Source organism: Oncorhynchus mykiss, chromosome 9 (assembly GCF_013265735.2).
Source record: "Oncorhynchus mykiss isolate Arlee chromosome 9, USDA_OmykA_1.1, whole genome shotgun sequence".
Taxonomy (NCBI): Eukaryota; Metazoa; Chordata; class Actinopteri; order Salmoniformes; family Salmonidae; genus Oncorhynchus; species Oncorhynchus mykiss.
Window position 1 is genome coordinate 7,807,150 of NC_048573.1, and position 26,585 is coordinate 7,833,734.

General features: G+C 48.8%; 2 protein-coding genes across 4 annotated transcripts in view; one reads left to right on the forward strand and one right to left on the reverse strand.

The window, feature by feature from the left end:
- LOC110518778 (pyruvate carboxylase, mitochondrial) overlaps nucleotides 1-26,585 on the forward strand; it is a 490,506-nt gene that overhangs the window by 290,261 nt on the left and 173,660 nt on the right. The gene's annotated exons all lie outside the window — the stretch shown is intronic.
- LOC110515519 (leucine-rich repeat and fibronectin type-III domain-containing protein 4) overlaps nucleotides 1-26,585 on the reverse strand; it is a 68,225-nt gene that overhangs the window by 1,649 nt on the left and 39,991 nt on the right. The window contains exons 5-7 of the mRNA XM_036987223.1: nucleotides 25,403-25,564; nucleotides 22,266-22,937; nucleotides 1-36 (exon numbers count right to left, since the gene is read on the reverse strand). The exon at nucleotides 1-36 is cut by the window's left edge and continues 82 nt beyond it. Of these exons, the coding sequence (XP_036843118.1) occupies nucleotides 1-36; nucleotides 22,266-22,937; nucleotides 25,403-25,564 (870 nt within the window). The remainder of the gene's footprint in view (nucleotides 37-22,265; nucleotides 22,938-25,402; nucleotides 25,565-26,585) is intronic.

Genomic DNA, 26,585 nt, shown 5'->3' on the forward strand with positions numbered 1-26,585 from the left:
TTCAACATGAAACTGTTACTGGTAGACGGGAGGATCCTGGAAGAGAGAGAAAGAGGAATGAAGTTAAAGAAAGAAAACTGTCTATACCTTATCTTTGACAATTATTTATTTTAACATGATTATTCTTTGGGTGCCTCTGAAATGGAGAGGAAAGGATATACCGCAACAGAGATGAGCAATAAATGAGGGGAGAGAGAGAGAGAGAGAGAGAGAGAGAGAGAGAGAGAGAGAGAGAGAGAGAGAGAGAGAGAGAGAGAGGGAGAGATTGAGAGAGATTGAGAGGGAGAGAGAGAGATTGAGATGGAGAGGGAGAGAGAGGGAGAGGGAGAGGGAGAGGGAGAGAGATTGAGACGGAGAGAGAGAGAAAATGACTCTGTTAAATAGAAGAGCTGAGTGGAATTATGAAAATAAACTCCTCATTACAGCTGCAGACAGACAGACGTGTGATTATAAATTGTGTGCCTCCAAATTGGAGAAGAAATGGTGCATGCAGCAATAGAGATGAGAGAGAAAGACAGGAGAGAGAGAGAGACAGGAGAGGGAGAGAGACAGGGAGAGAGAGAGAGAGACGGGGAGAGAGAGAGAGACAGGAGAGAGAGAGAGACAGGAGAGAGAGACAGGAGAGAGAGAGAGAGACAAATGAGAGAGAGAGACAGGGAGAGAGAGAGAGAGAGAGAGAGAGGGAGAGAGAGAGACAGGGAGAGAGAGAGAGACAGGAGAGAGAGAGAGAGAGAGAGACAGGAGAGAGAGAGAGAGACAGGAGAGAGAGAGACGTGAGAGAGACAGAGACAGGAGAGAGAGAGAGAGACAGGAGAGAGAGAGAGAGACGGGGAGAGAGAGAGACAGGGAGAGCGATAGAGAGACAGGAGAGAGAGAGAGACAGGAGAGAGACAGAGACAGGAGATAGAGAGAGAGAGACAGGAGGGGAAGACAGGAGAGAGAGAGACAGGAGAGAGAGATAGGGAGAGAGAGAGAGAGACAGGAGAGAAAGAGAGACATGAGAGAGAGAGACACAAGGAGAGAGAGAGAGACATAGATAGAGACAGTGAGAGAGAAAGACAGAGTGAGAAACAGGGAGAGACACAGGGAGGGAGAGAGACAGACAGAGAGACAGAGGCAGGGAGAGACAGACAGACAGAGAGAGAGAGGCAGGGAGAGACAGACAGACAGAGAGAAAGAGAAAGATACTTTTTGACTTGTTGTCTTTCTTTACTGAAACTTTCTCATTTCATTTAAAACTCACCACTCCCACCCTTTAGAAAACCCCAAATATATCCTGTACTGCATACATGTACCATACTCACCTTTCTATCTACCACATGATACAAACCAACATCACAATACCCAAAACAATACCCACTCCTACAACCGTATATCCAAACATCCTCCCCAGCTATACAGACAGCCCCCCCCCCAACACACCATGTCTCCTGAAACATCCTCCCCAGCTATACAGACAGCCTCCCAACACACCATATCTCCTGAAACATCTTCCCCAGCTATACAGACAGCCTCCCAACACACCATATCTCCTGAAACATCTTCCCCAGCTATACAGACAGCCTCCCAACACACCATATCTCCTGAAACATCTTCCCCAGCTAGATAGACAGCCCCCCCCCCAACACACCATATCTCCTGAAACATCTTCCCCAGCTATACAGACTGCACCCCAACACACCATATCTCCTGAAACATCTTCCACAGCTATGCAGACAGCCCCCCCCAACACACCATATCTCCTGTAACATCTTCCCCAGCTATGCAGACAGCCCCCCAACACACCATATCTCCTGAAACATCCTCCCCAGCTAGACAGACAGCCCCCCAACACACCATATCTCCTGAAACATCTTCCCCAGCTATACAGACAGCCCCCCAACACACCATATCTCCTGAAACATCTTCCCCAGCTATACAGACAGCCCCCCAACACAACATATCTCCTGAAACATCTTCCCCAGCTATACAGACAGCCCCCCAACACAACATATCTCCTGAAACATCTTCCCCAGCTATACAGACGGCACCCCCCCCAACACACCATATCACCTGAAACATCTTCCCCAGCTATACAGACAGCCCCCCAACACACCATATCTCCTGAAACATCTTCCCCAGCTATACAGACAGCCCCCCCCCCCAACACACCATATCTCCTGAAACATCTTCCCCAGCTATACAGACGCCCCCCCCAACACACCATATCTCCTGAAACATCTTCCCCAGCTATACAGACCCCCCCCCCCAACACACCATATCTCCTGAAACATCTTCCCCAGCTATACAGACGCCCCCCCCCCCCCCAACACACCATATCTCCTGAAACATCTTCCCCAGCTATACAGACCCCCCCCCCAACACACCATATCTCCTGAAACATCTTCCCCAGCTAGACAGACAGCCCCCCAACACACCATATCTCCTGAAACATCTCCACACGTTTTATCATTTTTTAGAACTCAAATTCCACCCTAAGGCGCGCAGAGACCATCCCATTAAACAATAGTAAAGGGTCTGTTACCCCCCCCAACCTTTGACCCTGCTCCTCCTGGTCAGCCAAATAGACAACTTTGCCTGAGCAAACAGATAATTCAACAAAACACATTTGGCCTTCTCCTTATTTGAATACCTGTATCCCATTATAACCATCCCAACAGTAAAAACCACCCCCGACCTCTCACACAGACATTCCAACAGAGACATTAACGGCATTAACCTGGCACACACAGAAAACACATGACGCACAGTTTCACTCATGACACAGAAAGGACACCCCTGTCCGACTCCCGGTTCAACCTGTACCAACCAGCTGTTAGTGGCCAAGGCTCCATGTAGAACCCTCCACTGGAGCTCCCCTGACCTCTTTGGTACTGGGGGTTTGTAGAGCCCCCTCCATCTAAAACCCACCATACTCTCTGCCCCACATACCCCCTGCCACTGATGTGCCCTCACTCCTATTAGGCTCCTAATGTTCCTAACCATAACACAGAGGTTGTAGAGGGCTTTACCTCCCACCCCCTCAAACTCCCCCAGGCTCAGAGTGTTAAAATCTAAATCCTCCAGACCCCCAGTCTCCAGTCTCTGCCGTCACCTACAGTGGCGGAAACATTGGTGGCCCCTCTCCCTTTGGCCGCTCAAACACCCCCCCTTACTGGCTCAGACAGGGCCTCCTGGACCTCCTCCAGGAATCTCTCCCGCAGCCTAAGAGACGTTATTCCTGTTTGTTGTGCCAAGACTTCCAGGGTTTTCCACCCCTCCTCTCCCAGCAGTCTCAGGTCACCCAGCCTTTGTAACCCCCCTGCCATCAGTTGCCTCTGCAGGGTGGCCTACTGAACCGATCTCAAAGGGATGTCTGGGTTGTGGAAAATAAGCTCCTCCCACACACACAGCCCTTGCTCCACCCCCTTCTTGTGTGGGCCTTTGCAGCTGCCAGGCCCTCAGCACTGCAGAGTAGAAATCTGAGAGACCTGCTGTACTCAGCCTCTCCAGCTTCATGAGGAACAGCTGCCGGTCCAACCCTAATCCGCCAGCTCTCCTCAGTAACGTGCATGCTGGCTCCCTCCAGCCAACATCAGCATGGTACAGCAGTCTCTGCACCGCCTTTAGCCTGAAAGCAGCCATCCTGCTCTCCAGTTCCACCAGGCCCTGTCCTCCTTCGTGAACGGTCATGTACAACACTGCTGCCCTCAGCCAGTGATGGCCCGACCAGAAGAAGTCCACCAGCTTACGTTGCAGGTCAGACCGACGGGGGGATTGAGGACAGCCAATTTATGCCACAGGGAAGATGACACCAGGTTGTTAATTATCAGCACCCTCCCTCTATGTGACACTTGGGACAGGAGCCACTTCCACCTGGCCAGTCTTGACACCACTGCCTGTAACAGCCCCTCCCAGTTCTTCCTGACCCACTTCTCGGAGCCCAGATACAGCCCCAAAACTTTAAGCCCTTCACAACCCCACTACAAACCCCCTGGTAGCAGAGGAGGAGACCTATCCCCCCATGCCCCACATAACAGAGCTTTGCTCTTGCCCCAGTTTACCTCAGCTGATGAACCTCCCTCGTACACCTTCAGACTGGTCTCCAGTGCCTGCATATCTTGACCATCCCTGACCATCACAGAAACGTATTCTGCTGACACTGTTATTCCTGTCACCACACCCATGCCTGTCCAGCACACCCCCTGCAGTCTCCTGCGTAGCAGTCCTAGAAGAGGCTCAATGACTAGTGTATATAACTGCCCAGATAGAGGGCATCCTTGTCTAATGCCCCGTCTCACCCAGACTGGCCTACTGAACCCCCCTCCCACCTTGACCATACATGACGCCCCAGCATACAACAGCTTCACACAGGTCAAAAACCTCTTCCCAAACCCAAACACAGACATCACATTAAACATATACTCATGGTCCACTCTATCAAAAGCCTTCTCTTGATCTAAAGAGACCAGTCCAATGTTCACATTAGAACCTCTCGACAAGTCCAACATGTCCCTGATTAAGAACAAGTTGTCCGTGATTGAGCGTCCCGGTACACAATATGTTTCGTCCTTATGTACTATCGAGTCCAAATGGGACTTCAGTCTGTTAGAGAAGACTTTGGCAAATATCTTGTAGTCCTCACAGAGTAATGCCACAGGCCTCCAGTTCTTAAGTTCACACAAGTCCCCTTTTTTGGGCAGGAGAGTCAGAGCCGCCTGACGGCAGCTCATCTGCAACTCTCCTACCCCGACGCATTCACAAAACACGCAAAAGAAGTCCTGTCCAATTATTCCCCAGAATTGTTTAGAAGACTCCACTGGGAGTCCATCGACCCCCGGTGCACGACTTGGGGACATCTGGGTTACGGCCTCTGCCAGTTCATGGGACAACAGAGGAATGCCCATTTCATTCCTCTGTGCCCGAGAGAGTTTAAGGAGTTCTGCAAACAAGACCTCAGCACACATAGGATCACACACTTCTGCCCTATACAACTCAGCATAAAACTCCACAGTCCGCTCCCGCATCTCCCCCACCACAGAGGTCACCCGCCCATCAGACAGCCATAGACAATGTATAACCTTGGCTTCACTGCTCTGTCTTTCCAAACCAAATAAGAAGGAGCTGGGAGCATCCATCTCCTTGAGCATGGAGAACCGAGCTCTTACAAGTGCTCCCTTTGCTTTAATGCTTTAACCTGGAAAGAACTGCCCAGGTCCCTACATAATTCAGCTAAATTAGCCTGGAGGCCTACATTGCCTTGCCCCACCATCTCTACCTCTATCTCACTAATACAACGCTCTAGTTCCCCCCAATACTCTCCTAGCCTCTGAGGATGAGAGAGCTGTGTACTGTTGACAGAAAAGCCGAATTTGAACTTTCCCCACATCCCACCATTGACTCAGAGACTCATACTCCTCTCTTCGCTGCCCCCACCTTTCCCAAAAGGTCTGGAAACCTGAGCAAAAAAGGGCATCTTGTAAGAGCTTTATATTAAACTTCCAATAGGATGACTGCCGGGGCCCTGGTGAAACAGACAGCCGAGCCATGGTTATGTGGTGATCCGAAAACCCCAAAGGGAGAATGGTAGAGCCCAACAGCCTATTGATCCGATTCCTAGACATGTAAAACCGATGGGGTCGGGCTGCACTCACCCTAGCCCCAAAAACCTTCCCCATGTATACTGTCTTGTGTTGGGATCTTTAGTTCTCCAAACATCCACTAGGTCAAACTGATTAATGATGTCCCTTAACACTCCTACTTCACCATTTCTGTCTTTTGTAAAAATCCATTGTACAGTTCCAGTCCCCTCCAGACCACCAGCGTCTCCTCAGGCGCTACCTGTGAGAGTTCCTGTCTAAGACTCCCAAATAGAACCCCTCTTTCTCTCCCTGTGTTCGGCGCATACACATTTATAAAGACAAAACCCATGTTGTTAATTTCTGCTTTAACAACAAGCAGACTACCTTTACACACCTCCTTTGAGGAGGTTTTCCAGACAACCCCGGTGCAAAAGGACTGCCACTCCTGCACTAACATTTGTCCCATGGCTCAACACACAGACAGCCCCGGTGCAAGGACTGCCACCCCTGCACTAACATTTGTCCCATGGCTCAACACACAGACAGCCCCGGTGCAAGGACTGCCACCCCTGCACTAACATTTGTCCCATGGCTCAACACACTTGCCCCTTTCCACCAGAGCAGATGACTTCATTCACCAAATCACTATGCATCTCCTGCAGAAACAACACCTGTACTTTTTTTTGTTTTATACATTAATCCAACACACTCCTCTTTCCCACATCTCTGGCGCCATTTATATTAAGTGAGCCTACCTGAAGAGTCTCCATAAGAAGTGGGAGAAAAGCCAGCAGAGAAAGAGACCAATAGAAAAGCTCAAAAAGCCCCAGTGTCAGAAAGGAAATACACATCTAAACAGTGTCTGAAGGTAAACCTTTACGCACTGTTGTGACTCACTTCCTCAACCTAAACCGTTTCCTGTTGAGACCCACGTCCTCAACCTAAACCGTTTCCTGGGTGAGAGGACACCAAGCCCCTCATTTTTCATAGCATGTTGTACTGATCTTACAAACGTTCTCGGATCAGAAAAAAAAGCATCAAGATGAACTTCTTTCCCCTTGGTCTCATTCAGGAACCTTGTCAGTTCTCTCAATGTGTACTTAGACCCCTCTCCTTGACTGGCTGTCAGCTCCGGGCCCATTGAAGAGGAGTCTGAAAAAAATAACTCCTCTTCCTCAGACTCACTTTCCTCCTCATCTTTATCTCCCACCCTGACTACCTGCCCTTCCTCTCTGGTCAGGGCCTCACCCACAGCAACAGGCAACGTTTCCATGGTGCCTTTGACCACACCCTTTCTCCTTTTCTGCTTGACACCCTCCTCCCCCCCCTAGTCTCTTACACTTCCCCACTATACTCTCCTCATCCACTAGCACAACCTGACTAGACCCAGCCTCATCTACACCACCCTCCTCCTCCTCCCCACAGTCTCTTACACTTCCCCACTATACTCTCCTCATCCACTAGAATAACCTGACTAGACCCAGTATCATCTACACCACCCTCCTCCTCCCCCCTAGTCTCTTACACTTCCCCACTATACTCTCCTCATCCACTAGAATAACCTGACTAGACCCAGCATCATCTACACAACCCTCCATAGGATGACTAAGCCCAGCCTCATCTACACCACCCTCCATAGGATGACTCGGCCCAGCCTCATCTACACTCATAGCATAACTAGACCCAGCCTCCACTACACCACCATCTCTAGCCTGACTAGGCCCAGCCTCATCTACCCCACCATCTCTAGCCTGACTAAACCCAGCCTCATCTACCCTAACATCTCTAGCCTGACTAGGCCCAGCCTCATCTACCCCACCATCTCTAGCCTGACTAGACCCAGCCTCATCTACCCCACCATCTCTAGCCTGACTAGGCCCAGCCTCATCTACCCCACCATCTATAGCCTGACTAGACCCAGCCTCCGCTACCCCACCATCTCTAGCCTGACTAGGCCCAGCCTCATCTACCCCACCATCTCTAGCCTGACTAGGCCCAGCCTCATCTACCCCACCATCTCTAGCCTGACTAGACCCAGCCTCCGCTACCACACCATCTCTAGCCTGACTAGACCCAGCCTCATCTACCCCACCATCTCTAGCCTGACTAGGCCCAGCCTCATCTACCCCACCATCTCTAGCCTGACTAGACCCAGCCTCCACTACACCACCATCTCTAGCCTGACTAGGCCCAGCCTCATCTACCCCACCATCTCTAGCCTGACTAGACCCAGCCTCCGATACCCCACCATCTCTTGCCTGACTAGACCCAGCTTCATCTACACCACCTTTCCTGGCATGACTAGGCCCAGCCTCATCTACAGTACCATCTCTAGCCTGACTAGGACCAGCCTCATCTACTCACCATCTATAGCCTGACTAGGCCCAGCCTTATCTATACCACCATCTCTAGCCTGACTAGGCCCAGCCTCATCTACCCCACCATCTCTAGCCTGACTAGACCCAGACTCCACTACACCAACATCTCTAGCCTGACTAGGCCCAGCCTCATCTACCCCACCATCTCTTGCCTGACTAGACCCAGCCTCCGCTACACCACCATCTCTAGCCTGACTAGGCCCAGCCTCATCTAAACTACCATCTCTAGCATGACTGGGCCCAGCCTCATCTACACTACCATCTATGACCTGACTAGGCCCAGCGTTATCTACACCACCTTCCCTGGCATGACTAGGCCCAGCCTCATTTACTCCACCATCCATAGCATCACTAGGGCCAGGCTCATCTACACCACCATCTCTAGCATGACGAGGCCCAGCCTCATCTACACCACTATCTCTAGCATGACTAGGCCCATCCTCATCTACTCACCATCTATAGCCTGACTAGGCCCAGCCTCATCTACACCACCATCTCTAGCCTGACGAGGCCCAGCCTCATCTACACCACCATCTCTAGCCTGACTAGGCCCAGCCTTATCACTACCACCTTCCCTAGCCTGACTAGGCCCAGCCTTATCTACACCACCATCTCTAGCCTTTCTAGGCCCAGCCTCATCTACACCACCATCTCTAGCCTGACTAGGCCCAGCCTCATCTACACCACCTTCCCTTCCATGACTAGGCCCAGCCTCATCTACACCACCTTCCCTTCCATGACTAGGCCCAGCCTCATCTACAACACCATCCCTGGCATGACTAGGCCCAGCCTCATCTACAACATCTTCCCTGGCATGACTAGGCGCAGCATCATCTACACCCTCATCCCTCGCATGACTAGAATCAGCCTCATCTACACCACCATCCCTGGCATGACTAGGCCCAGCCTCATCTACAGTACCATCCATGACTAGGCCCAGCCTTATCTACACCACCATCTCTAGCCTGACTAGACCCAGCCTCCGATACCCCACCATCTCTTGCCTGACTAGACCCAGCTTCATCTACACCACCTTCCCTGGCCTGACTAGGCCCAGCCTTATCTATACCACCATCTCTAGCCTGACTAGGCCCAGCCTCATCTACCCCACCATCTCTAGCCTGACTAGACCCAGACTCCACTACACCACCATCTCTAGCCTGACTAGGCCCAGCCTCATCTACCCCACCATCTCTTGCCTGACTAGACCCAGACTCCACTACACCACCATCTCTAGCCTGACTAGGCCCAGCCTCATCTACCCCACCATCTCTTGCCTGACTAGACCCAGCCTCCGCTACACCACCATCTCTAGCCTGACTAGGCCCAGCCTCATCTAAACTACCATCTCCAGCATGACTGGGCCCAGCCTCATCTACACTACCATCTATGACCTGACTAGGCCCAGCGTTATCTACACCACCTTCCCTGGCATGACTAGGCCCAGCCTCATTTACTCCACCATCCATAGCATGACTAGGGCCAGGCTCATCTACACCACCATCTCTAGCATGACGAGGCCCAGCCTCATCTACACCACTATCTCTAGCATGACTAGGCCCATCCTCATCTACTCACCATCTATAGCCTGACTAGGCCCAGCCTCATCTACACCACCATCTCTAGCCTGACGAGGCCCAGCCTCATCTACACCACCATCTCTAGCCTGACTAGGCCCAGCCTTATCACTACCACCTTCCCTAGCCTGACTAGGCCCAGCCTTATCTACACCACCATCTCTAGCCTTTCTAGGCCCAGCCTCATCTACACCACCATCTCTAGCCTGACTAGGCCCAGCCTCATCTACACCACCTTCCCTTCCATGACTAGGCCCAGCCTCATCTACACCACCTTCCCTTCCATGACTAGGCCCAGCCTCATCTACAACACCATCCCTGGCATGACTAGGCCCAGCCTCATCTACAACATCTTCCCTGGCATGACTAGGCGCAGCATCATCTACACCCTCATCCCTCGCATGACTAGAATCAGCCTCATCTACACCACCATCCCTGGCATGACTAGGCCCAGTCTCATCTACAGTACCATCCATGACTAGGCCCAGCCTTATCTACACCACCATCTCTAGCCTGACTAGACCCAGCCTCCGATACCCCACCATCTCTTGCCTGACTAGACCCAGCTTCATCTACACCACCTTCCCTGGCATGACTAGGCCCAGCCTCATCTACAGTACCATCTCTAGCCTGACTAGGCCCAGCCTCATCTACTCACCATCTATAGCCTGACTAGGCCCAGCCTTATCTACACCACCATCCATGACTAGGCCCAGCCTTATCTACACCACCATCTCTAGCCTGACTAGACCCAGCCTCCGATACCCCACCATCTCTTGCCTGACTAGACCCAGCTTCATCTACACCACCTTCCCTGGCATGACTAGGCCCAGCCTCATCTACACCACCTTCCCTGGCATGACTAGGCCCAGCCTCATCTACAGTACCATCTCTAGCCTGACTAGGCCCAGCCTTATCTACACCACCATCTCTAGCCTGACTAGGCCCAGCCTTATCTACACCACCATCTCTAGCCTGACTAGTCCCAGCCTCATCTACACCACCATCTCTAGCATGACTAGGCCCAGTCTCATCTACACCACCATCTCTAGCCAGACTAGGCCCAGCCTCATCTACACCACCATCTCTAGCCTGACTAGGCCCAGCTCATCTACACCACCATCTCTAGCCTGACTAGACCAATTCTCATCGACACAACCATCTATAACCTGACTAGACCCAGCCTTATCTACACCACCATCTATAACCTGACTAGGCCCAGCCTCATCTACACCACCATCTATAACCTGACTAGACCAATTCTCATCGACACAACCATCTATAACCTGACTAGACCCAGCCTTATCTACACCACCATCTATAACCTGACTAGGCCCAGCCTCATCTACACCACCATCTATAACCTGACTAGACCCAGCCTCATCTACACCACCTTCCCTGGCATGACTTGGCCCAGCCTCATCTACACCACCCTCATCTACACTACCATCTCTAGTCTGACTAGGCCCAGCCTTGTCTACACCACCTTCCCTGGCATCACTAGGCCCAGCCTCATCTACACCACCATCCATAGCATGACTAGGCCCAGCCTCATCTACACAACCATCTCTAGCATGACTAGGCCCAGCCTCATCTACACTACCATCTATAACATGACTAGACCCAGCCTTATCTACACCACCTTCCCTGGCATGACTAGGCCCAGCCTTATCTGCACCACCTTCCCTAGCCTGACTAGGCCCAGCCTTATCTACACCACCATCTCGAGCCTTTCTAGGCCCAGCCTCATCTACACCACCATCTCTAGCCTGACTAGGCCCAGCCTCATCTACACCACCATCTCTAGCCTGACTAGGCCCAGCCTCATCTACACCACCTTCCCTTCCATGACTAGTCCCAGCCTCATCTACACCACCTTTCCTTCCATGTCTAGGCCCAGCCTCATCTACACCACCTTCCCTTCCATGACTAGGCCCAGCCTCATCTACTCACCATCTATACCCTGACTAGGCCCAGCCTTATCTACACCACCATCTCTAGCCTGACTAGGCCCAGCCTAATCTACACCACCATCTCTAGCCTGACTAGGCCTCAGTCTCATCTACACCACCATCTCTAGCATGACTAGGCCCAGCCTCATCTACACCACCATCTATAGCCTGACTAGACCCAGCCTCATCTGCACCACCATCTATAGCCTGACTAGGCCAAGCCTCATCTACACCACCATCTCTAGCCTGATTAGACCCAGCCTCATCTACACCACCATCTATAACCTGACAAGACCCAGCATCATCTACACCATGATCTTTGACCTGACTAGGCCCAGCCTCGTCTATACATATATAACCTGACTAGACCCAGCCTCATCTACACCACCATCTATAACCTGACTAGGCCCAGCCTCATCTACACCACCATCTATAACCTGACTAGACCCAGCCTCATCTACACCACCATCTCTAGCAGGACTAGACCCAGCCTCATCTACACCACCATTTCTAGCATGACTAGGCCCAGCCTTATCTACACCACCTTCTCTGGCATGACTAGGCCCAACCTCATCTACACTACATTCTCAAGCATGACTAGGCCCAGCCTCATCTACACCACCATCTCTAGCCTGACTAGGCCCAGCCTCATCTACACCACCATCACTAGCATGACTAGGCCCAGCCTCATCTACACCACCATCTCTAGCATGACTAGACCCAGCCTCATCTACACCACCATCCATAGCATGACTAGACCCAGCCTCATCTACACCACCATCCATAGCATGACTAGGCCCAGCCTCATCTACACCACCATCCATAGCATGACTAGGCCCAGCCTCATCTACACCACCATCTCTACCATGACTAGGCCCAGCCTCATCTACACCACTATCTCTATCATGACTAGGCCCAGCCTCATCTACACCACCTTCCCTAGCCTGACTAGGCCCAGCCTTATCTACACCACCATCTCTAGCCTTTCTAGGCCCATCCTCATCTACACCACCATCTCTAGCCTGACTAGGCCCAGCTTCATCTACACCACCTTCCCTTCCATGACTAGGCCCAGCCTCATCTACACCACCATCCCTGGCATGACTAGGCCCAGCCTCATCTACACCACCTTCCCTGGCATGACTAGGCCCAGACTCATCTACACCATCATCCCTGGCATGACTAGGCCCAGCCTCATCTACACCACCATCCCTGGCATGACTAGGCCCATCCTCATCTACAGTACCATCCATGACTAGGCCCTGCTTCATCTACACCACCATCCCTGGCATGACTAGGCCCAGCCTCATCTACACCACCATCTCTAGCATGACTAGGCCCAGCCTCATCTACACCACCTTCCCTGGCATGACTAGGCCCAGCCTTATCTACACCACCATCCATGACTAGGCCCAACCTCATCTACACCACCATCCATGACTAGGCCCAGCCTCATCTACACCACCATCCATGACTAGGCCCAGCATCATCTACACCACCATCCATGACTAGGCCCAGCCTCATCTACACCACCATCCATGACTAGGCCCAGCATCATCTACCCCACCATCAATAACTAGGCCCAGCCTCATATTCACCACCATCCATGACTAGGCCCAGCCTCATCTACACCACCTTCCATGACTAGGCCCAACCTCATCTACAGTACCATCCATGACTAGGCCCAGCCTCATCTACAGCAACATCCATGAATAGGCCCAGCCTCATCTACAGTACCATCCATGATTAGGCCCAGCCTCATCTACACCACCATCCATGACTAGGCCCAGCCTCATCTACACCACCATCCATGACTAGGCCCAGCCTCATCTTCAGTACCATCCATGACTAGGCCCAGCCTCATCTACACCACCATCCCTGGCATGACTAGACCCAGCCTCATCTACACCACCATCTCTAGCATGATTAGGCCCAGCCTCATCTACACCACCATCCCTGGCATGACTTGGCCCAGCCTCATCTACAGTTCCTTCTCTAGCATCTCCTTATCCCCTGCACTTTGACCTCGATTTCCCTCACTGGTGCTTGTACCCTCACCTTGTCTATGGGCTTTATGTGGGCACGCAAAGCTCTTATGCCCCAAATCCCCACACTCAAAACACCGTAGACTATCTGTGCTGGCAAACCCTGCACAGATCCCCTACCAATGGCTCACTTTTAAAATGCACATTTAGCTGTTGCTCGTTGTTGTTCAGAAACATAAAGACTTGCCTCCAGAACGAAACAACGTGCTTAACGGCATCTGCCTGAAAGGCTGCTGACAATACACAGTACACTAGCAAACTTACCAAAACGACTCAGCTCTTTCCTGATTTGATCCTAAATTTGCAACTACCACTCTTGTCGAAGGGGTAGAGATAGGTGAAATTGACACCAACACTCCCCTTACAAATATTCCGCTAGCAATTAGCCTACCAACCAAATTTGCTCTTTTCAAGAACACAACCACAGCTTTGTTCATTCTAGAAGCAGAATGTATAAGTTCAGTTCCTACCTGTTCACCGACTGCAAGCTGAACCTCCTCTACTTTAACCCCATTCTCAGGAACACACCTGAATCCATGCCGTATCGACAGCGTCTCCTCCGCCGCTAGGCTGAGAAGCCATCGCGCAAACCACACCTTCCAAACCCCAGGAAAGTTACTCTGTCCTCTTCCACCCTGACTTTGAAAAAACTGTGGATACCGTTAAAACAAATATTGCATTAACCCTCAACCATAGAAAAATAAAATTGAAAGAAAAGACCAAGAAAATAATCAAGAAAGTTAGTTAGGACGGAGAGAGAGACGGAGAGAAAGACAGCGATAGAGAGAGATACAGAGACAGAGAGAGAGAGAGAGACAGAGAGAGATACAGAGACAGAGAGAGAGAGAGAGACAGAGAGAGATACAGAGACAGAGAGAGAGAGACAGAGAGAGATACAGAGACAGAGAGAGAGAGAGACAGAGAGAGATACAGAGACAGAGAGAGAGAGAGAGACAGAGAGAAATACAGAGACAGAGAGAGATACAGAGACAGAGAGAGAGACACAGAGAGAGAGACACAGAGACAGAAAGAGAGAGAGAGACACAGAGAGAGAGAGACACAGACAGAGAGAGAGAGAGAGAGAGAGAGAGAGACAGAGAGAGAGACACAGAGAGAGAGAGAGAGAGAGACAGAGAGAGAGACACACAGACAGAGAGAGAGAGAGAGAGAGAGACAGAGAGAGAGAGAGAGAGAGAGAGAGACACAGAGAGAGACACAGAGAGAGAGAGAGAGAGAGACACAGAGAGAGAGACACACAGACAGAGAGAGAGAGAGAGAGAGAGAGAGACAGACAGAGAGACACAGAGAGAGAGAGAGAGAGAGAGACAGAGAGAGAGAGAGAGAGAGAGACAGAGAGAGACAGCGAGAGAGAGAGAGAGAGAGACAGAGAGAGAGACACAGAGAGAGAGACACAGAGAGAGAGAGAGAGAGACAGAGAGAGAGAGAGAGACAGAGAGAGAGAGAGAGAGAGAGAGAGAGAACGAGAGAGAGAGGAGCTAAGTGGAATTATGAAACGGAAACTCCTCAGTACAGCTGCAGACAAACAGACGTGTGTGTTGTGTGTGTGTGTCAGTCTGGTGTGTTCGTGTGTCTGAAAACTCTCTATCCTATCCTTACTCTCTGCTAAGAACAGCTTCACAGTTGAGAAGAGGAAAATAGATTCACATTGGAGAAGTGGATACCAGCTAAACTCAGGAACATTCACTGTCTTCTTGGTAAGCAACTCCAGTGTATATTTGACCTTGTGTTTTAGGTTATTATCTGAAATTAGCTGAAATGTGAATTAATCTCCCAGTGTCTGATGGAAAGCTGACTGAACCAGGTTTTCCTCTAGGATTTTGCTCGTGCTTAGCTCCATTATTCTGAAAAACCCTACAGTCCTTAACGATGACAAGCATACCCATAACATGATGCAGCCACCACTATGCTTGAAGATATGTAGAGTGGTACTCAGTATTATGTTGTATTGGATTTGCCACATCTTTTGCAGTATTTTTTGCAGTATTACTTTAGTGTCTTGTTGCTAACAGGATGAACGTTTTGGAATATGTTTATTCTGTACAAGCTTCCTTCTTCCTTCCACTCTGTCAATTAGGTTAGTATTGTGGAGTAACTACAATGTTGATAGATACTCCATCCTCAGTTTTTTCCTATCGCAGCCATTAAACCCTGTTACTATTTTAAAGTCACCGTTGGTCTCATGGTGAAATCCCTGAGCGGTTTCCTTCCTCTCTGGCAACTGAGTTAGGAAGGACGCCTGTATCTTTGCAGAGATTCCTTGTATTGATACACCATCCAAATTGTAATTAATAACTTCACCATATTCAATGTCTGTTTTTTTTTTACATTGTTTTACCTATCTAACAATAGCTAGCTGGCTCCCTAGCTAACGTTAAGCGTCTGATCTGTGTAGCAATATAATTCGTATCTCAGAGCCATTTGCGTTGCTCGTTATAGCCTAATGTTAGCTAGCTAACATTGAACCTGGTTGGTTAGCTTTAGCTACAAATTCATGCAGGGTAGTAACGTTATGAGTATGGATAATTCTTTAGCTAGCTAGCTAACATTGAACCTGGTTGGTTAGCTTTAGCTACAGATTCATGCAGGGTAGTAACGTTATGAGTATTGATAATTCTTTAGCTAGCTAGCTAACATGTCCAAACAAAAGACTCCACTGTGCCAGTAACCATTTCACTGTACCGTTTACACCATCTGTGTCCTGTTCATGTGACAAACAAATGTTGATTTTATTTGATATAGTGTGTGTTTACCAGAGACGGTAATGTAAAGAACAACATGACCTGCACCAAAGTCAAATTAGGATATAACATTAGGCCAACGAGACAGTGTCCAAGTTCTACAATTTCTCCAGTAGAAAGCCCTGCTTTTATTTCCTCACACTCACAACCATAAGCCATTTTCTGTGTTGAGCTATTAACTTGTAAATAATGATCTTGTTGTGAGTTTATTTTCCTGCAATAATGAAGACAAATGAGCTAAAGTGAAGATGTTGTCGACTATATGATATGGTTGTTATTGGAACTGGTTAACCAGCTAACTTAACATCAGCTACAGTAGCTAGCTAACAAGCTAAAAAAAAAGATCCAAAACATTGTTTAGAAAGTTACTGTTAGTTGCCTGGTTTGCTAGATTGACGTAAACTGAATACATTTTTAAACAGATGAGTTTATTGGTTATCACCAGGCTGCTGATGTCATTCAGCCTGTCATATTCTGATGTCAGACGACAACAGAATGTTCCTGATGTCACTGCGACAACTGTCTATGTCCATAGACGTAGTATAAACCAGCTTTTAGTCTGGAAATCTTTGGTTGTTTAGTACATGACCTCACATGTGAATCCTTAAAGAGATGGGAGAGGCTAACGCTTAAGAGGCTGTGAACGAAGAGCTCTCCAGTAGGTGTGTACCAAATTATTCAAGAGTGATTGGAGAGGTAGAGAGAGAGGGATAGAGAGAGCGGGAGAGAGGGATAGAGAGAGAAAAGAGAGAGAGAGAGGGAGAGAGAGCAAGAGAAAGAGAGAGAGAGAGAAATAAGTGACCTGGAACACTAACTCATAATATTCAACTACTCACAACTAACTCTGCCTCAGATAAATGGAGGGAGAGAGAGAGAGAGAGAGAGAGAGGTAAAGAGGACAAACAAGGTAGAGAGATTGAAAATTAAGTGAGAGACTCGTGACATTAACAAATAGAGAGCGAGGGAGACGGAGAGGGAGAAAAAGAGGGATGACATTGAAAAAGAGAGAGATGGAGACGCAGAGAGTTGTGATGAATATAATGATACTGTATAGTGTGATCAAGCTGTGAAAAGGAAAATCCAATCGTAAAACGAAAAGGGAATGAGAAAAGAGGGATGATTACGTCAGAAGAGGTTAAGAGGGATGAAGAAACAGAGGGAGGAGGGGGTGATCATTTTGTACTGCGACTGAAGTAGGATTTGATGAATCTCAAGGTCCCAGTGAAGTAGATTGACATTTATTTTGATGAAATCTTGCCCTTGACGCAGCGCTACAGAGTCATCAAATCTGAATTTAAACCTAACCTTAACAACACTGATAACCCTAATGGCTAACCCTAGCCTTAAATTAAGACCAAAAAACAAATATTTATTTTCATACATTTATTTACAAAGTAGACAATTGTGACTTTGCAGAAGGCCCATCTAGTGGAAATTGCCTAGTTCTGCCTCCAGGACAAGATTCATCACAATAAACATCAATCTGCCCCAGTGAAAGGATGAGTTCCACATCAACCTGGCCCAGTGAAAGGCTGAGTTCCACATAAACCTGGCCCAGTGAAAGACTGAGTTCCACATCAACCTGGCCCAGTGAAAGGCTGAGTTCCAAATCAATCTGGCCCAGGGAAAGGCTGAGTTCCAAATCAACCTGGCCCAGTGAAAGATTGAGTTCCACATCAACCTGGCCCAGTGAAAGGCTGAGTTCCAAATCAATCTGGCCCAGGGAAAGGCTGAGTTCCAAATCAACCTGGCCCAGTGAAAGGTTGAGTTCCACATCAACCTGCCCCAGTGAAAGGCTGAGTTCCAAATCAACCTGGCCCAGTGAAAGGCTGAGTTCCAAATCAACCTGACCCAGTGAAAGGCTGAGTTCCAAATCAACCTGACCCAGTGAAAGGCTGAGTTCCAAATCAACCTGGCCCAGTGAAAGGCTGAGTTCCAAATCAACCTGACCCAGTGAAAGGCTGAGTTCCAAATCAACCTGACAGAGTGAAAGGCTGATTTTCAAATCAACCTGACCCAGTGAAAGGCTGAGTTCCAAATCAACCTGACCCAGTGAAAGGCTGAGTTCCAAATTAACCTGACCCAGTGAAAGGCGGAGCTCCGAATCAACCTGGCCCAGTGAAAGGCTGAGCTCTAAATGGCACACTACGGTATTCCTGTCGACCAGGACCCATAGGGATAGGTTGCCATAGGGATGCATCCATAGTGAAAGCCTGGAGTCAATACCAGAGCCGTTTGTGAGACACACAGCTGCCTTTTCAAAAAAAATGCCAATCATCCATTTTCCATTGAATTGAGAAGTGATATATTATAGAATGAGTAACATATAAGCCAATAAATACCCGTCATATAAGTATACAACATACCAGTGTGTATATATTATGTATGCAGTATCTTCAGAGAGTACCCCATAATGTCAAAGTGGAATTATGCTTTTCCCCAAAAAAATCTACAAATTACTTAAACATTGAAAAGCTAAAAATGTCTTGAGTCAAGTGCTTTTTATTAAATGAATACCTCATCTCTGTATCCTACACATATAATTATCTATGAGATCCCTCAATCGAGCAGTGAATTTCAAACACAGATTCAACGACAAAGACCAGTTAACTCGCAAAGCAGGGCACCTATTGGTAGCTAGGGAGCCAGCCAGCTAAAGTTAGCTAGAGAGCCAGCCAGCTACCTTTAGCTAGAGAGCCAGCCAGCTACCGTTAGCTAGAGAGCCAGCCAGCTAAAGTTAGCTAGAGAGCCAGCCAGCTACCGTTAGCTAGAGAGCCAGCCAGCTAAAGTTAGCTAGGGAGCCAGCCAGCTAACGTTACCTAGGGAGCCAGCCAGCTAATGTTAGCTAGGGAGCCAGCCAGCTACCGTTAGCTAGAGAGCCAGCCAGCTAAAGTTATCTAGGGAGCCAGCCAGCTACCGTTAGCTAGGGTGCCAGCCAGCTACCGTTAGCTAAAGAGCCAGCCAGCTAACGTTAGCTAGAGAGCCAGCCAGCTACCGTTAGCTAGAGAGCCAGCCAGCTACCGTTAGCTAGAGAGCCAGCCAGCTAAAGTTATCTAGTGAGCCAGCCAGTTAACGTTATCTAGGGAGCCAGCCAGCTAACGTTAGCTATAGAGCCAGCCAGCTAACGTTAGCTAGGGAGCCAGCCAGCTAACTTTAGCTAGGGAGCCAGCCAGCAACCGTTACCTAGGGAGCCAGCCAGCTAACGTTATCTAGGGAGCCAGCCAGCTAACGTTATCTAGGGAGCCAGCCAGCTACCGTTACCTAGGGAGCCAGCCAGCTACCGTTAACTAGGGAGCCAGCCAGCTACCGTTACCTAGAGAGCCAGCCAGCTAACGTTAGGTAGCTGGCTCCCTGGCTAGTTAAACAAAATTAGAAACCTGTAATATGTAGTTGGCTATATATTACTACACAGATTATAAATGTAAATGCCTCTCATGTGAAGTAGTGACGTGCGACATAGTTATTATTAATTACAGTTATTATTAATTATTAGAACCCTAGAGAGAGAAAAAAAAAAAACAAGAGATAGAATAAAAGGAAGGAGTTTAAAGGAGAGGAAAAGACTACATTCTTAGAAACATAAAGGGTTCTTCGGCTGAGAACCTTTTTGGTTCCAGGTCAAAGATCATTTGTAAAAATCCAAATAACTCCACAGATCTTCATTGTAAAGGGTTTAAAACACTGTTTCCCCATGCTTGTTCAATGAACCATAAACAATTAATGAACATGCACCTGTGGAACGGTCGTTAAGACACTAACAGCTTACAGACGGTAGGCAACTAAGGTCACAGTTATGAAAACTTAGGACACTAAAGAGGTCTTTCTACTGACTCTAAAAAACACTGAAAGAAAGATGCCCGGGATCCCTGCTCATCTGCGTGAACGTGCCTTAGGCATGCTGCAAAGAGGCATGAGGACTGCAGATGTGGCCAGGGCAATAAATTGCAACGTCTGTACTGTGAGACGCCTACGACTGCGCTACAGGGAGACAGGATGGACAGCTGATTGTCCTCGCACTGGCAGACCACGTGTAACAATACCTGCACAGGATCGGTAGATCCGAACATCACACCTGCGGGACAGGTACAGGATGGCAATAACAACTGCCCGAGTTACACCAGGGACGCACAATCCCTCCATCAGTGCTGAGACTGTCCGCAATAGGCTGAGAGATATAGGCAGGTCCTCCCCAGACATCACCGGCAACAACGTCGCCTATGGGCACAAACCCACCGTCGCTGGACTAGACAGGACTGGCAAAAAGTGCTCTTCACTGACGAGTCACGGTTTTGTCTCACCAGGGGTGATGGTCAGATTCACATTTATCGTCGAAGGAATGAGCATTACACCGAGGCCTGTACTCTGGAGCGGGATCGATTTGGAGGTGGAAGGTCCGTCATGGTCTGGGGCGGTGTGTCACAGCATCATCAGACTGAGCTTGTTGTCATTGCAGACAATCTCAACGCTGTGCGTTACAGGGAAGACATCCTCCTCCCTCATGTGGTACCCTTCCTGCAGGCTCATCCTGACATGACCCTCCAGCATGACAATGCCACCAACCATACTGCTTGTTCTGTGCGTGATTTCCTGCAAGACAGGAATGTCAGTGTTCTGCCATGGCCAGCGAAGAGCCCAGATCTCAATCCTATTGAGCACGTCTGGGACCTGTTGGATTGGAGGTGAGGGCTAAGCCCCCCCCCCCCCACCCCCCCCCCCCCCCACCCCCCACCCTGCAAATCTGGTGCAGTCCATGAGGAGGAGATGCACTGCGGTACTTAATGCAGCTGGTGGCCACACCAGATACTGACTGTTACTTTTGATTTTGACCCCCCCTTTGTTCAGGGACACATTGTTCCATTTCTGTTAGTCACATGTCTGTGGAACTTGTTCAGTTCATGTCTCATTTGTTTAATCTTGTTATGTTCATACAAATATTTACACATGTTAAGTTTGCTGAAAATAAACGCAGTTGACAGTGAGAGGACGTTTCTTTTTATGCTGAGTTTAGATAGCACCTTCCAAGAGTGTACTCTCTTCTCCATCTCCTCATCATCTTCCTCCCCCTTTCTTTCTCTTTTCATTATATTATTTCATTCTCTGACTGCATAAATGATAGAGGGCAGGCGAAACAGAGGATAGGAGCGAGAGAGAGTGTAAGAGAGAGAGAGACCGAGCGAGAGAGAGAGAGAGACAGAGAGAGTGTGAAACAGAGAGAGACAGAGAGAGAGACAGAGAAAGGAAAGAGAGAACATGGCAGTTACTTCCTCTTATGTCTATAATTGTTCATTGTTCATTCTCTCCCTATTCCCTCCTCTATCTCTCATCTCTCTCCCCACCTGACCTCTCTCTCTCTCTCTCTCTGTCTCTCTCTCTCTCTGTCTCTCTCGCTCTCCTCCCTACCGCTATCTCCCAAGTGTATCTGTCTCTCTGATAGGTTGTAACATAATATGTATTGACTCTGTAGTTTAAACCCATCCTTCAGACTCCATTACCCATGGTCCCTTGAGGGTCTCCCTGTCAAAATCTCTTCCTTCCTTATTCTCTCCACTCCGGCCTCTTTTCTCTCTGTGCCTGTATCCCACATACGACCATCTCATAATGTCAGGTGTAGTATAGAGGTCATAGGTCAGGTGTGTCAGGTGTATGGTTGTATAGAGGTCAGAGGTCAGTGATGTCAGGTGTATGGTTATATAGAGGTCAGAGGTTAGTGATGCCAGGTGTATGGTTGTATAGAGGTCAGAGGTTAGTGATGTCAGGTGTATGGTTGTATAGAGGTCAGAGGTTAGTGATGTCAGGTGTATGGTTGTATAGAGGTTAGTGAGGTCAGGTGTATGGTTGTATAGAGGTCAGGTGTGTGGGGGGTGAACTCTGGTATAATTATAGACTCACCTGTACACCAGCGTCTCCTCAGCTGTACAGGTGAGGGGTAGATGAATTAGGTGTATAGAGGTCAGGTGTGTGTGGGGCGAACTCCGGTATAATTATAGACTCACCTGTACACCAGCGCCTCGTCGGCTGTGCAGTTGTACTGTATCTGAAACATCCAAACCAGGTAAGCTCCGGCCGATCGGCCGAGGTCCCATCTCACCTGGGCTGAGGTAGAAGTGACTCCTTGTATCCCTACAATCCTCTCTCCTTCCTCCATCCTAGTCCCTCCGTCCTCCTCCTCCTCCTCCACCTCCTCACCCCCCTCTCCCTCTTCTCCTTTCCTCTCCTCCCTTTCTCTCACATTTACACCATTGACTCCGGAATTCCCGCTTTTCCCGGTGGTGATGTCTGAAGAACCCGGAATATTTCCATTGGAATTCCCAGTGTTCCCGGTAACCGTCACATTCCCGTTCCGGTGCGGCAACGGAACGATCTTTAGATCCACCGTCGCGGTAGCTTCCCCCGCTGCGTTTATCGCTATGCACGTGTACGCTCCGTCGTCCCTAGCAACCGTAACTAAGAGATCCAACGTTCCGTTCCGGTACGATGTCGCGCGGCTGGAATTCGCCACAATCCGATCGCCGGGTGAGACGAAATGGATGACGGGTTCGGGGTCGCCGATGGCTCTGCATTTCAGGGTTGCCCTTTGACCTTCCAGGACCCAGAGCTTGTGGCTGTGTCTGGTGATGAGGGGCGGTTCACAGGTGAACTCCTCCTCAGGGATGGACCAGAAATACCTGGACAGGTGAGATGGAGAGAGAGAGGAAAAATCAAGACAATGTACGAGGTCAGTGCTGAACAAGTATATTTTCGATGGAAGCAAGCATAAGAAACACAAGATGTTAATCACACGTTGTAAAGACAGTTTCTCATCTCAAATCAGCGGGCATCATTAACCTCAAGGTTAGAGAGGTGGGCTGATGACCGGATGGTTGCCTGTGGGGAAATCTGCAGAGAGGCATCCTGGAGCCGGAGGGTTTACTGGCCTCAATATCTCCATATCCTACCCTACCACTGTTGAATCAGAGTATCCTACCTACCACCGTTGATTCAGAGTATCCTACCACCGTTGAATCAGAGTATCCTACCACCGTTGAATCAGAGTATCCTACCCTACCACTGTTGAATCAGAGTATCCTACCGCCGTTGAATCAGAGTATCCAACCCTACCACTGTTGAATCAGAGTATCCTACCGCCTTTGAATTAGAGTATCCTACCGCCTTTGAATTAGAGTATCCTACCCTACCACTGTTGAATCAGAGTATCCTACCCTACCACTGTTGAATCAAAGTATCCTACCCTACCACTGTTGAATCATAGTATCCTACCTACCACCGTTGAATCAGAGTATCCTACCCTACCACTGTTGAATCAGAATATCCTACCTTACCACTGTTGAATCAGAGTATCCTACCCTACCACTGTTGAATCAGAGTATCCTACCCTACCACTGTTGAATCAGAGTATCCTACCCTACCACTGTTGAATCAGAGTATCCTACCCTACCACTGTTGAATCAGAGTATCCTACCCTACCACTGTTGAATCAGAATATCCTACCCTACCACTGTTGAATCAGAGTATCCTACCCTACCACTGTTGAATCAGAATATCCTACCCTACCACTGTTGAATCAGAGTATCCTACCCTACCACTGTTGAATCAGAGTATCCTACCCTACCACTGTCGAATCAGAGTATCCTACCCTACCACTGTTGAATCAGAGTATCCTACCCTACCACTGTTGAATCAGAGTATCCTACCCTACCACTGTTGAATCAGAGTATCCTACCCTACCACTGTTGAATTAGAGTATCCTACCCTACCACTGTCGAATCAGAGTATCCTACCCTACCACTGTTGAATCAGAATATCCTACCCTACCACTGTTGAATCAGAGTATCCTACCCTACCACTGTTGAATCAGAGTATCCTACCTACCACTGTTGAATCAGAGTATCCTACCCTACCACTGTTGAATCAGAGTATCCTACCCTACCACTGTTGAATCAGAGTATCCTACCTACTACTGTTGAATCAGAGTATCCTACCCTACCACTGTTGAATCAGAGTATCCTACCCTACCACTGTCGAATCAGAGTATCCTACCTACCACTGTTGAATCAGAGTATCCTACCCTACCACTGTTGAATCAGAGTATCCTACCCTACCACTGTTGAATCAGAATATCCTACCCTACCACTGTTGAATCAGAGTATCCTACCGCCGTTGAATCAGAGTATCCTACCCTACCACTGTTGAATCAGAGTATCCTACCGCCGTTGAATCAGAGTATCCTACCGCCGTTGAATCAGAGTATCCTACCCTACCACTGTTGAATCAGAGTATCCTACCCTACCACTGTTGAATCAGAGTATCCTACCCTACCACTGTTGAATCAGAGTATCCTACCCTACCACTGTTGAATCAGAGTATCCTACCGCCGTTGAATCAGAGTATCCTACCGCCGTTGAATCAGAGTATCCTACCCTACCACTGTTGAATCAGAGTATCCTACCCTACCACTGTTGAATCAGAATATCCTACCTACCACTGTTGAATCAGAATATCCTACCCTACCACTGTTGAATCAGAGTATCCTACCCTACCACTGTTGAATCAGAGTATCCTACCCTACCACTGTCGAATCAGAGTATCCTACCAACCACTGTTGAATCAGAATATCCTACCTACCACTGTTGAATCAGAGTATCCTACCCTACCACTGTTGAATCAGAGTATCCTACCCTACCACTGTTGAATCAGAGTATCCTACCCTACCACTGTTGAATCAGAGTATCCTACCCTACCACTGTTGAATCAGAGTATCCTACCCTACCACTGTTGAATCAGAGTATCCTACCCTACCACTGTTGAATCAGAGTATCCTACCCTACCACTGTTGAATCAGAGTATCCTACCCAACCACTGTTGAATCAGAGTATCCTACCCTACCACTGTTGAATCAGAGTATCCTACCCTACCACCGTTGAATCAGAGTATCCTACCCTACCACTGTTGAATCAGAGTATCCTACCCTACCACTGTTGAATCAGAATATCCTACCCTACCACTGTTGAATCAGAGTATCCTACCCTACCACTGTTGAATCAGAGTATGCTTTTATTATTTTTCAGCAATGTTGTGGTATAAGAGCGTTCATTCATATAATTATTGTATAATTAATTATTGTCGTGGTTACCTGCCGGCCAGCTGAGGGGGCGTGGCGCACGTCTCCATGTCGTCCTCTCGGACCAGCCGCCTTAACCATAGCAACTCACAGTTACAGTGTAGCGGGTTCCCTCCGAAGTTCAGGCTGATGACGCTGTTGTAGGGAGTGGGACTGATGGCTCCCGTCTGAGACCTGGGAGAGGAGAGAGAGAGAGAGAGAGAGAGAGAGATAGAGAGAGAGAGAGAGAGAGAGAGACAGAGAGAGAGAGAGAGAGAGAGAGAGAGAGAGAGAGAGAACACAATGAATAGACATTCCAGTGGTGGAGTGTTGCGCTTGCAGAGTTTGATTCCCGATGGAGACACCAATGCAATAATAAATGCACTTACTTATCAAGTCACTTTGGATGAAAGAGATTTGCATTAAAAAGTGTCTGCTTAATGGCATGTATTAAACTTATAATTTATTAATGAATTTGGTGAGAACAGGAGTTTATATTCTGACCCAGGAGCCAGTTTTTCAATAACCTGGCACGGGACTTGAACCATACAACTTCCTGTTACCTACCTGGCAGACGGGGGATCCAGGCGGTAGGGTCCTCAGGTTGTCAGAGGTCATGTCTGGGCGAGCCAGCCTGTACAGCTCTCTAACCTCTGACCTCTGACCTCCATCTTAGAGCTACGGTATCTACCTAGCTAACATAGGGTGCAGAGCCTGTTGGAGGTCATGTCTGGGCGAGCCAGCTTGTACAGCTCTCTAACCTCTGACCTCTGACCTCCATCTTAGAGCTACGGTATCTACCTAGCTAACATAGGGTACAGAGCCTGTTGGAGGTCATGTCTGGGCGAGCCAGCCTGTACAGCTCTCTAACCTCTGACCTCTGACCTCCATCTTAGAGCTACGGTATCTACCTAGCTAACATAGGGTGCAGAGCCTGTTGGAGGTCATGTTTGGGCGAGCCAGCCTGTACAGCTCTCTAACCTCTGACCTCTGACCTCCATCTTAGAGTTACGGTATCTACCTAGCTAACATAGGGTGCAGAGCCTGTTGGAGGTCATGTCTGGGCGAGCCAGCTTGTACAGCTCTCTAATCTCTGACCTCCATCTTAGAGCTACGGTATCTACCTAGCTAACATAGAGTGCAGAGCCTGTTGGACCTCACATTCAGGCGAGCCAGCTTGTACAGCTCTCTAACCTCTGACCTCTGACCTCCATCT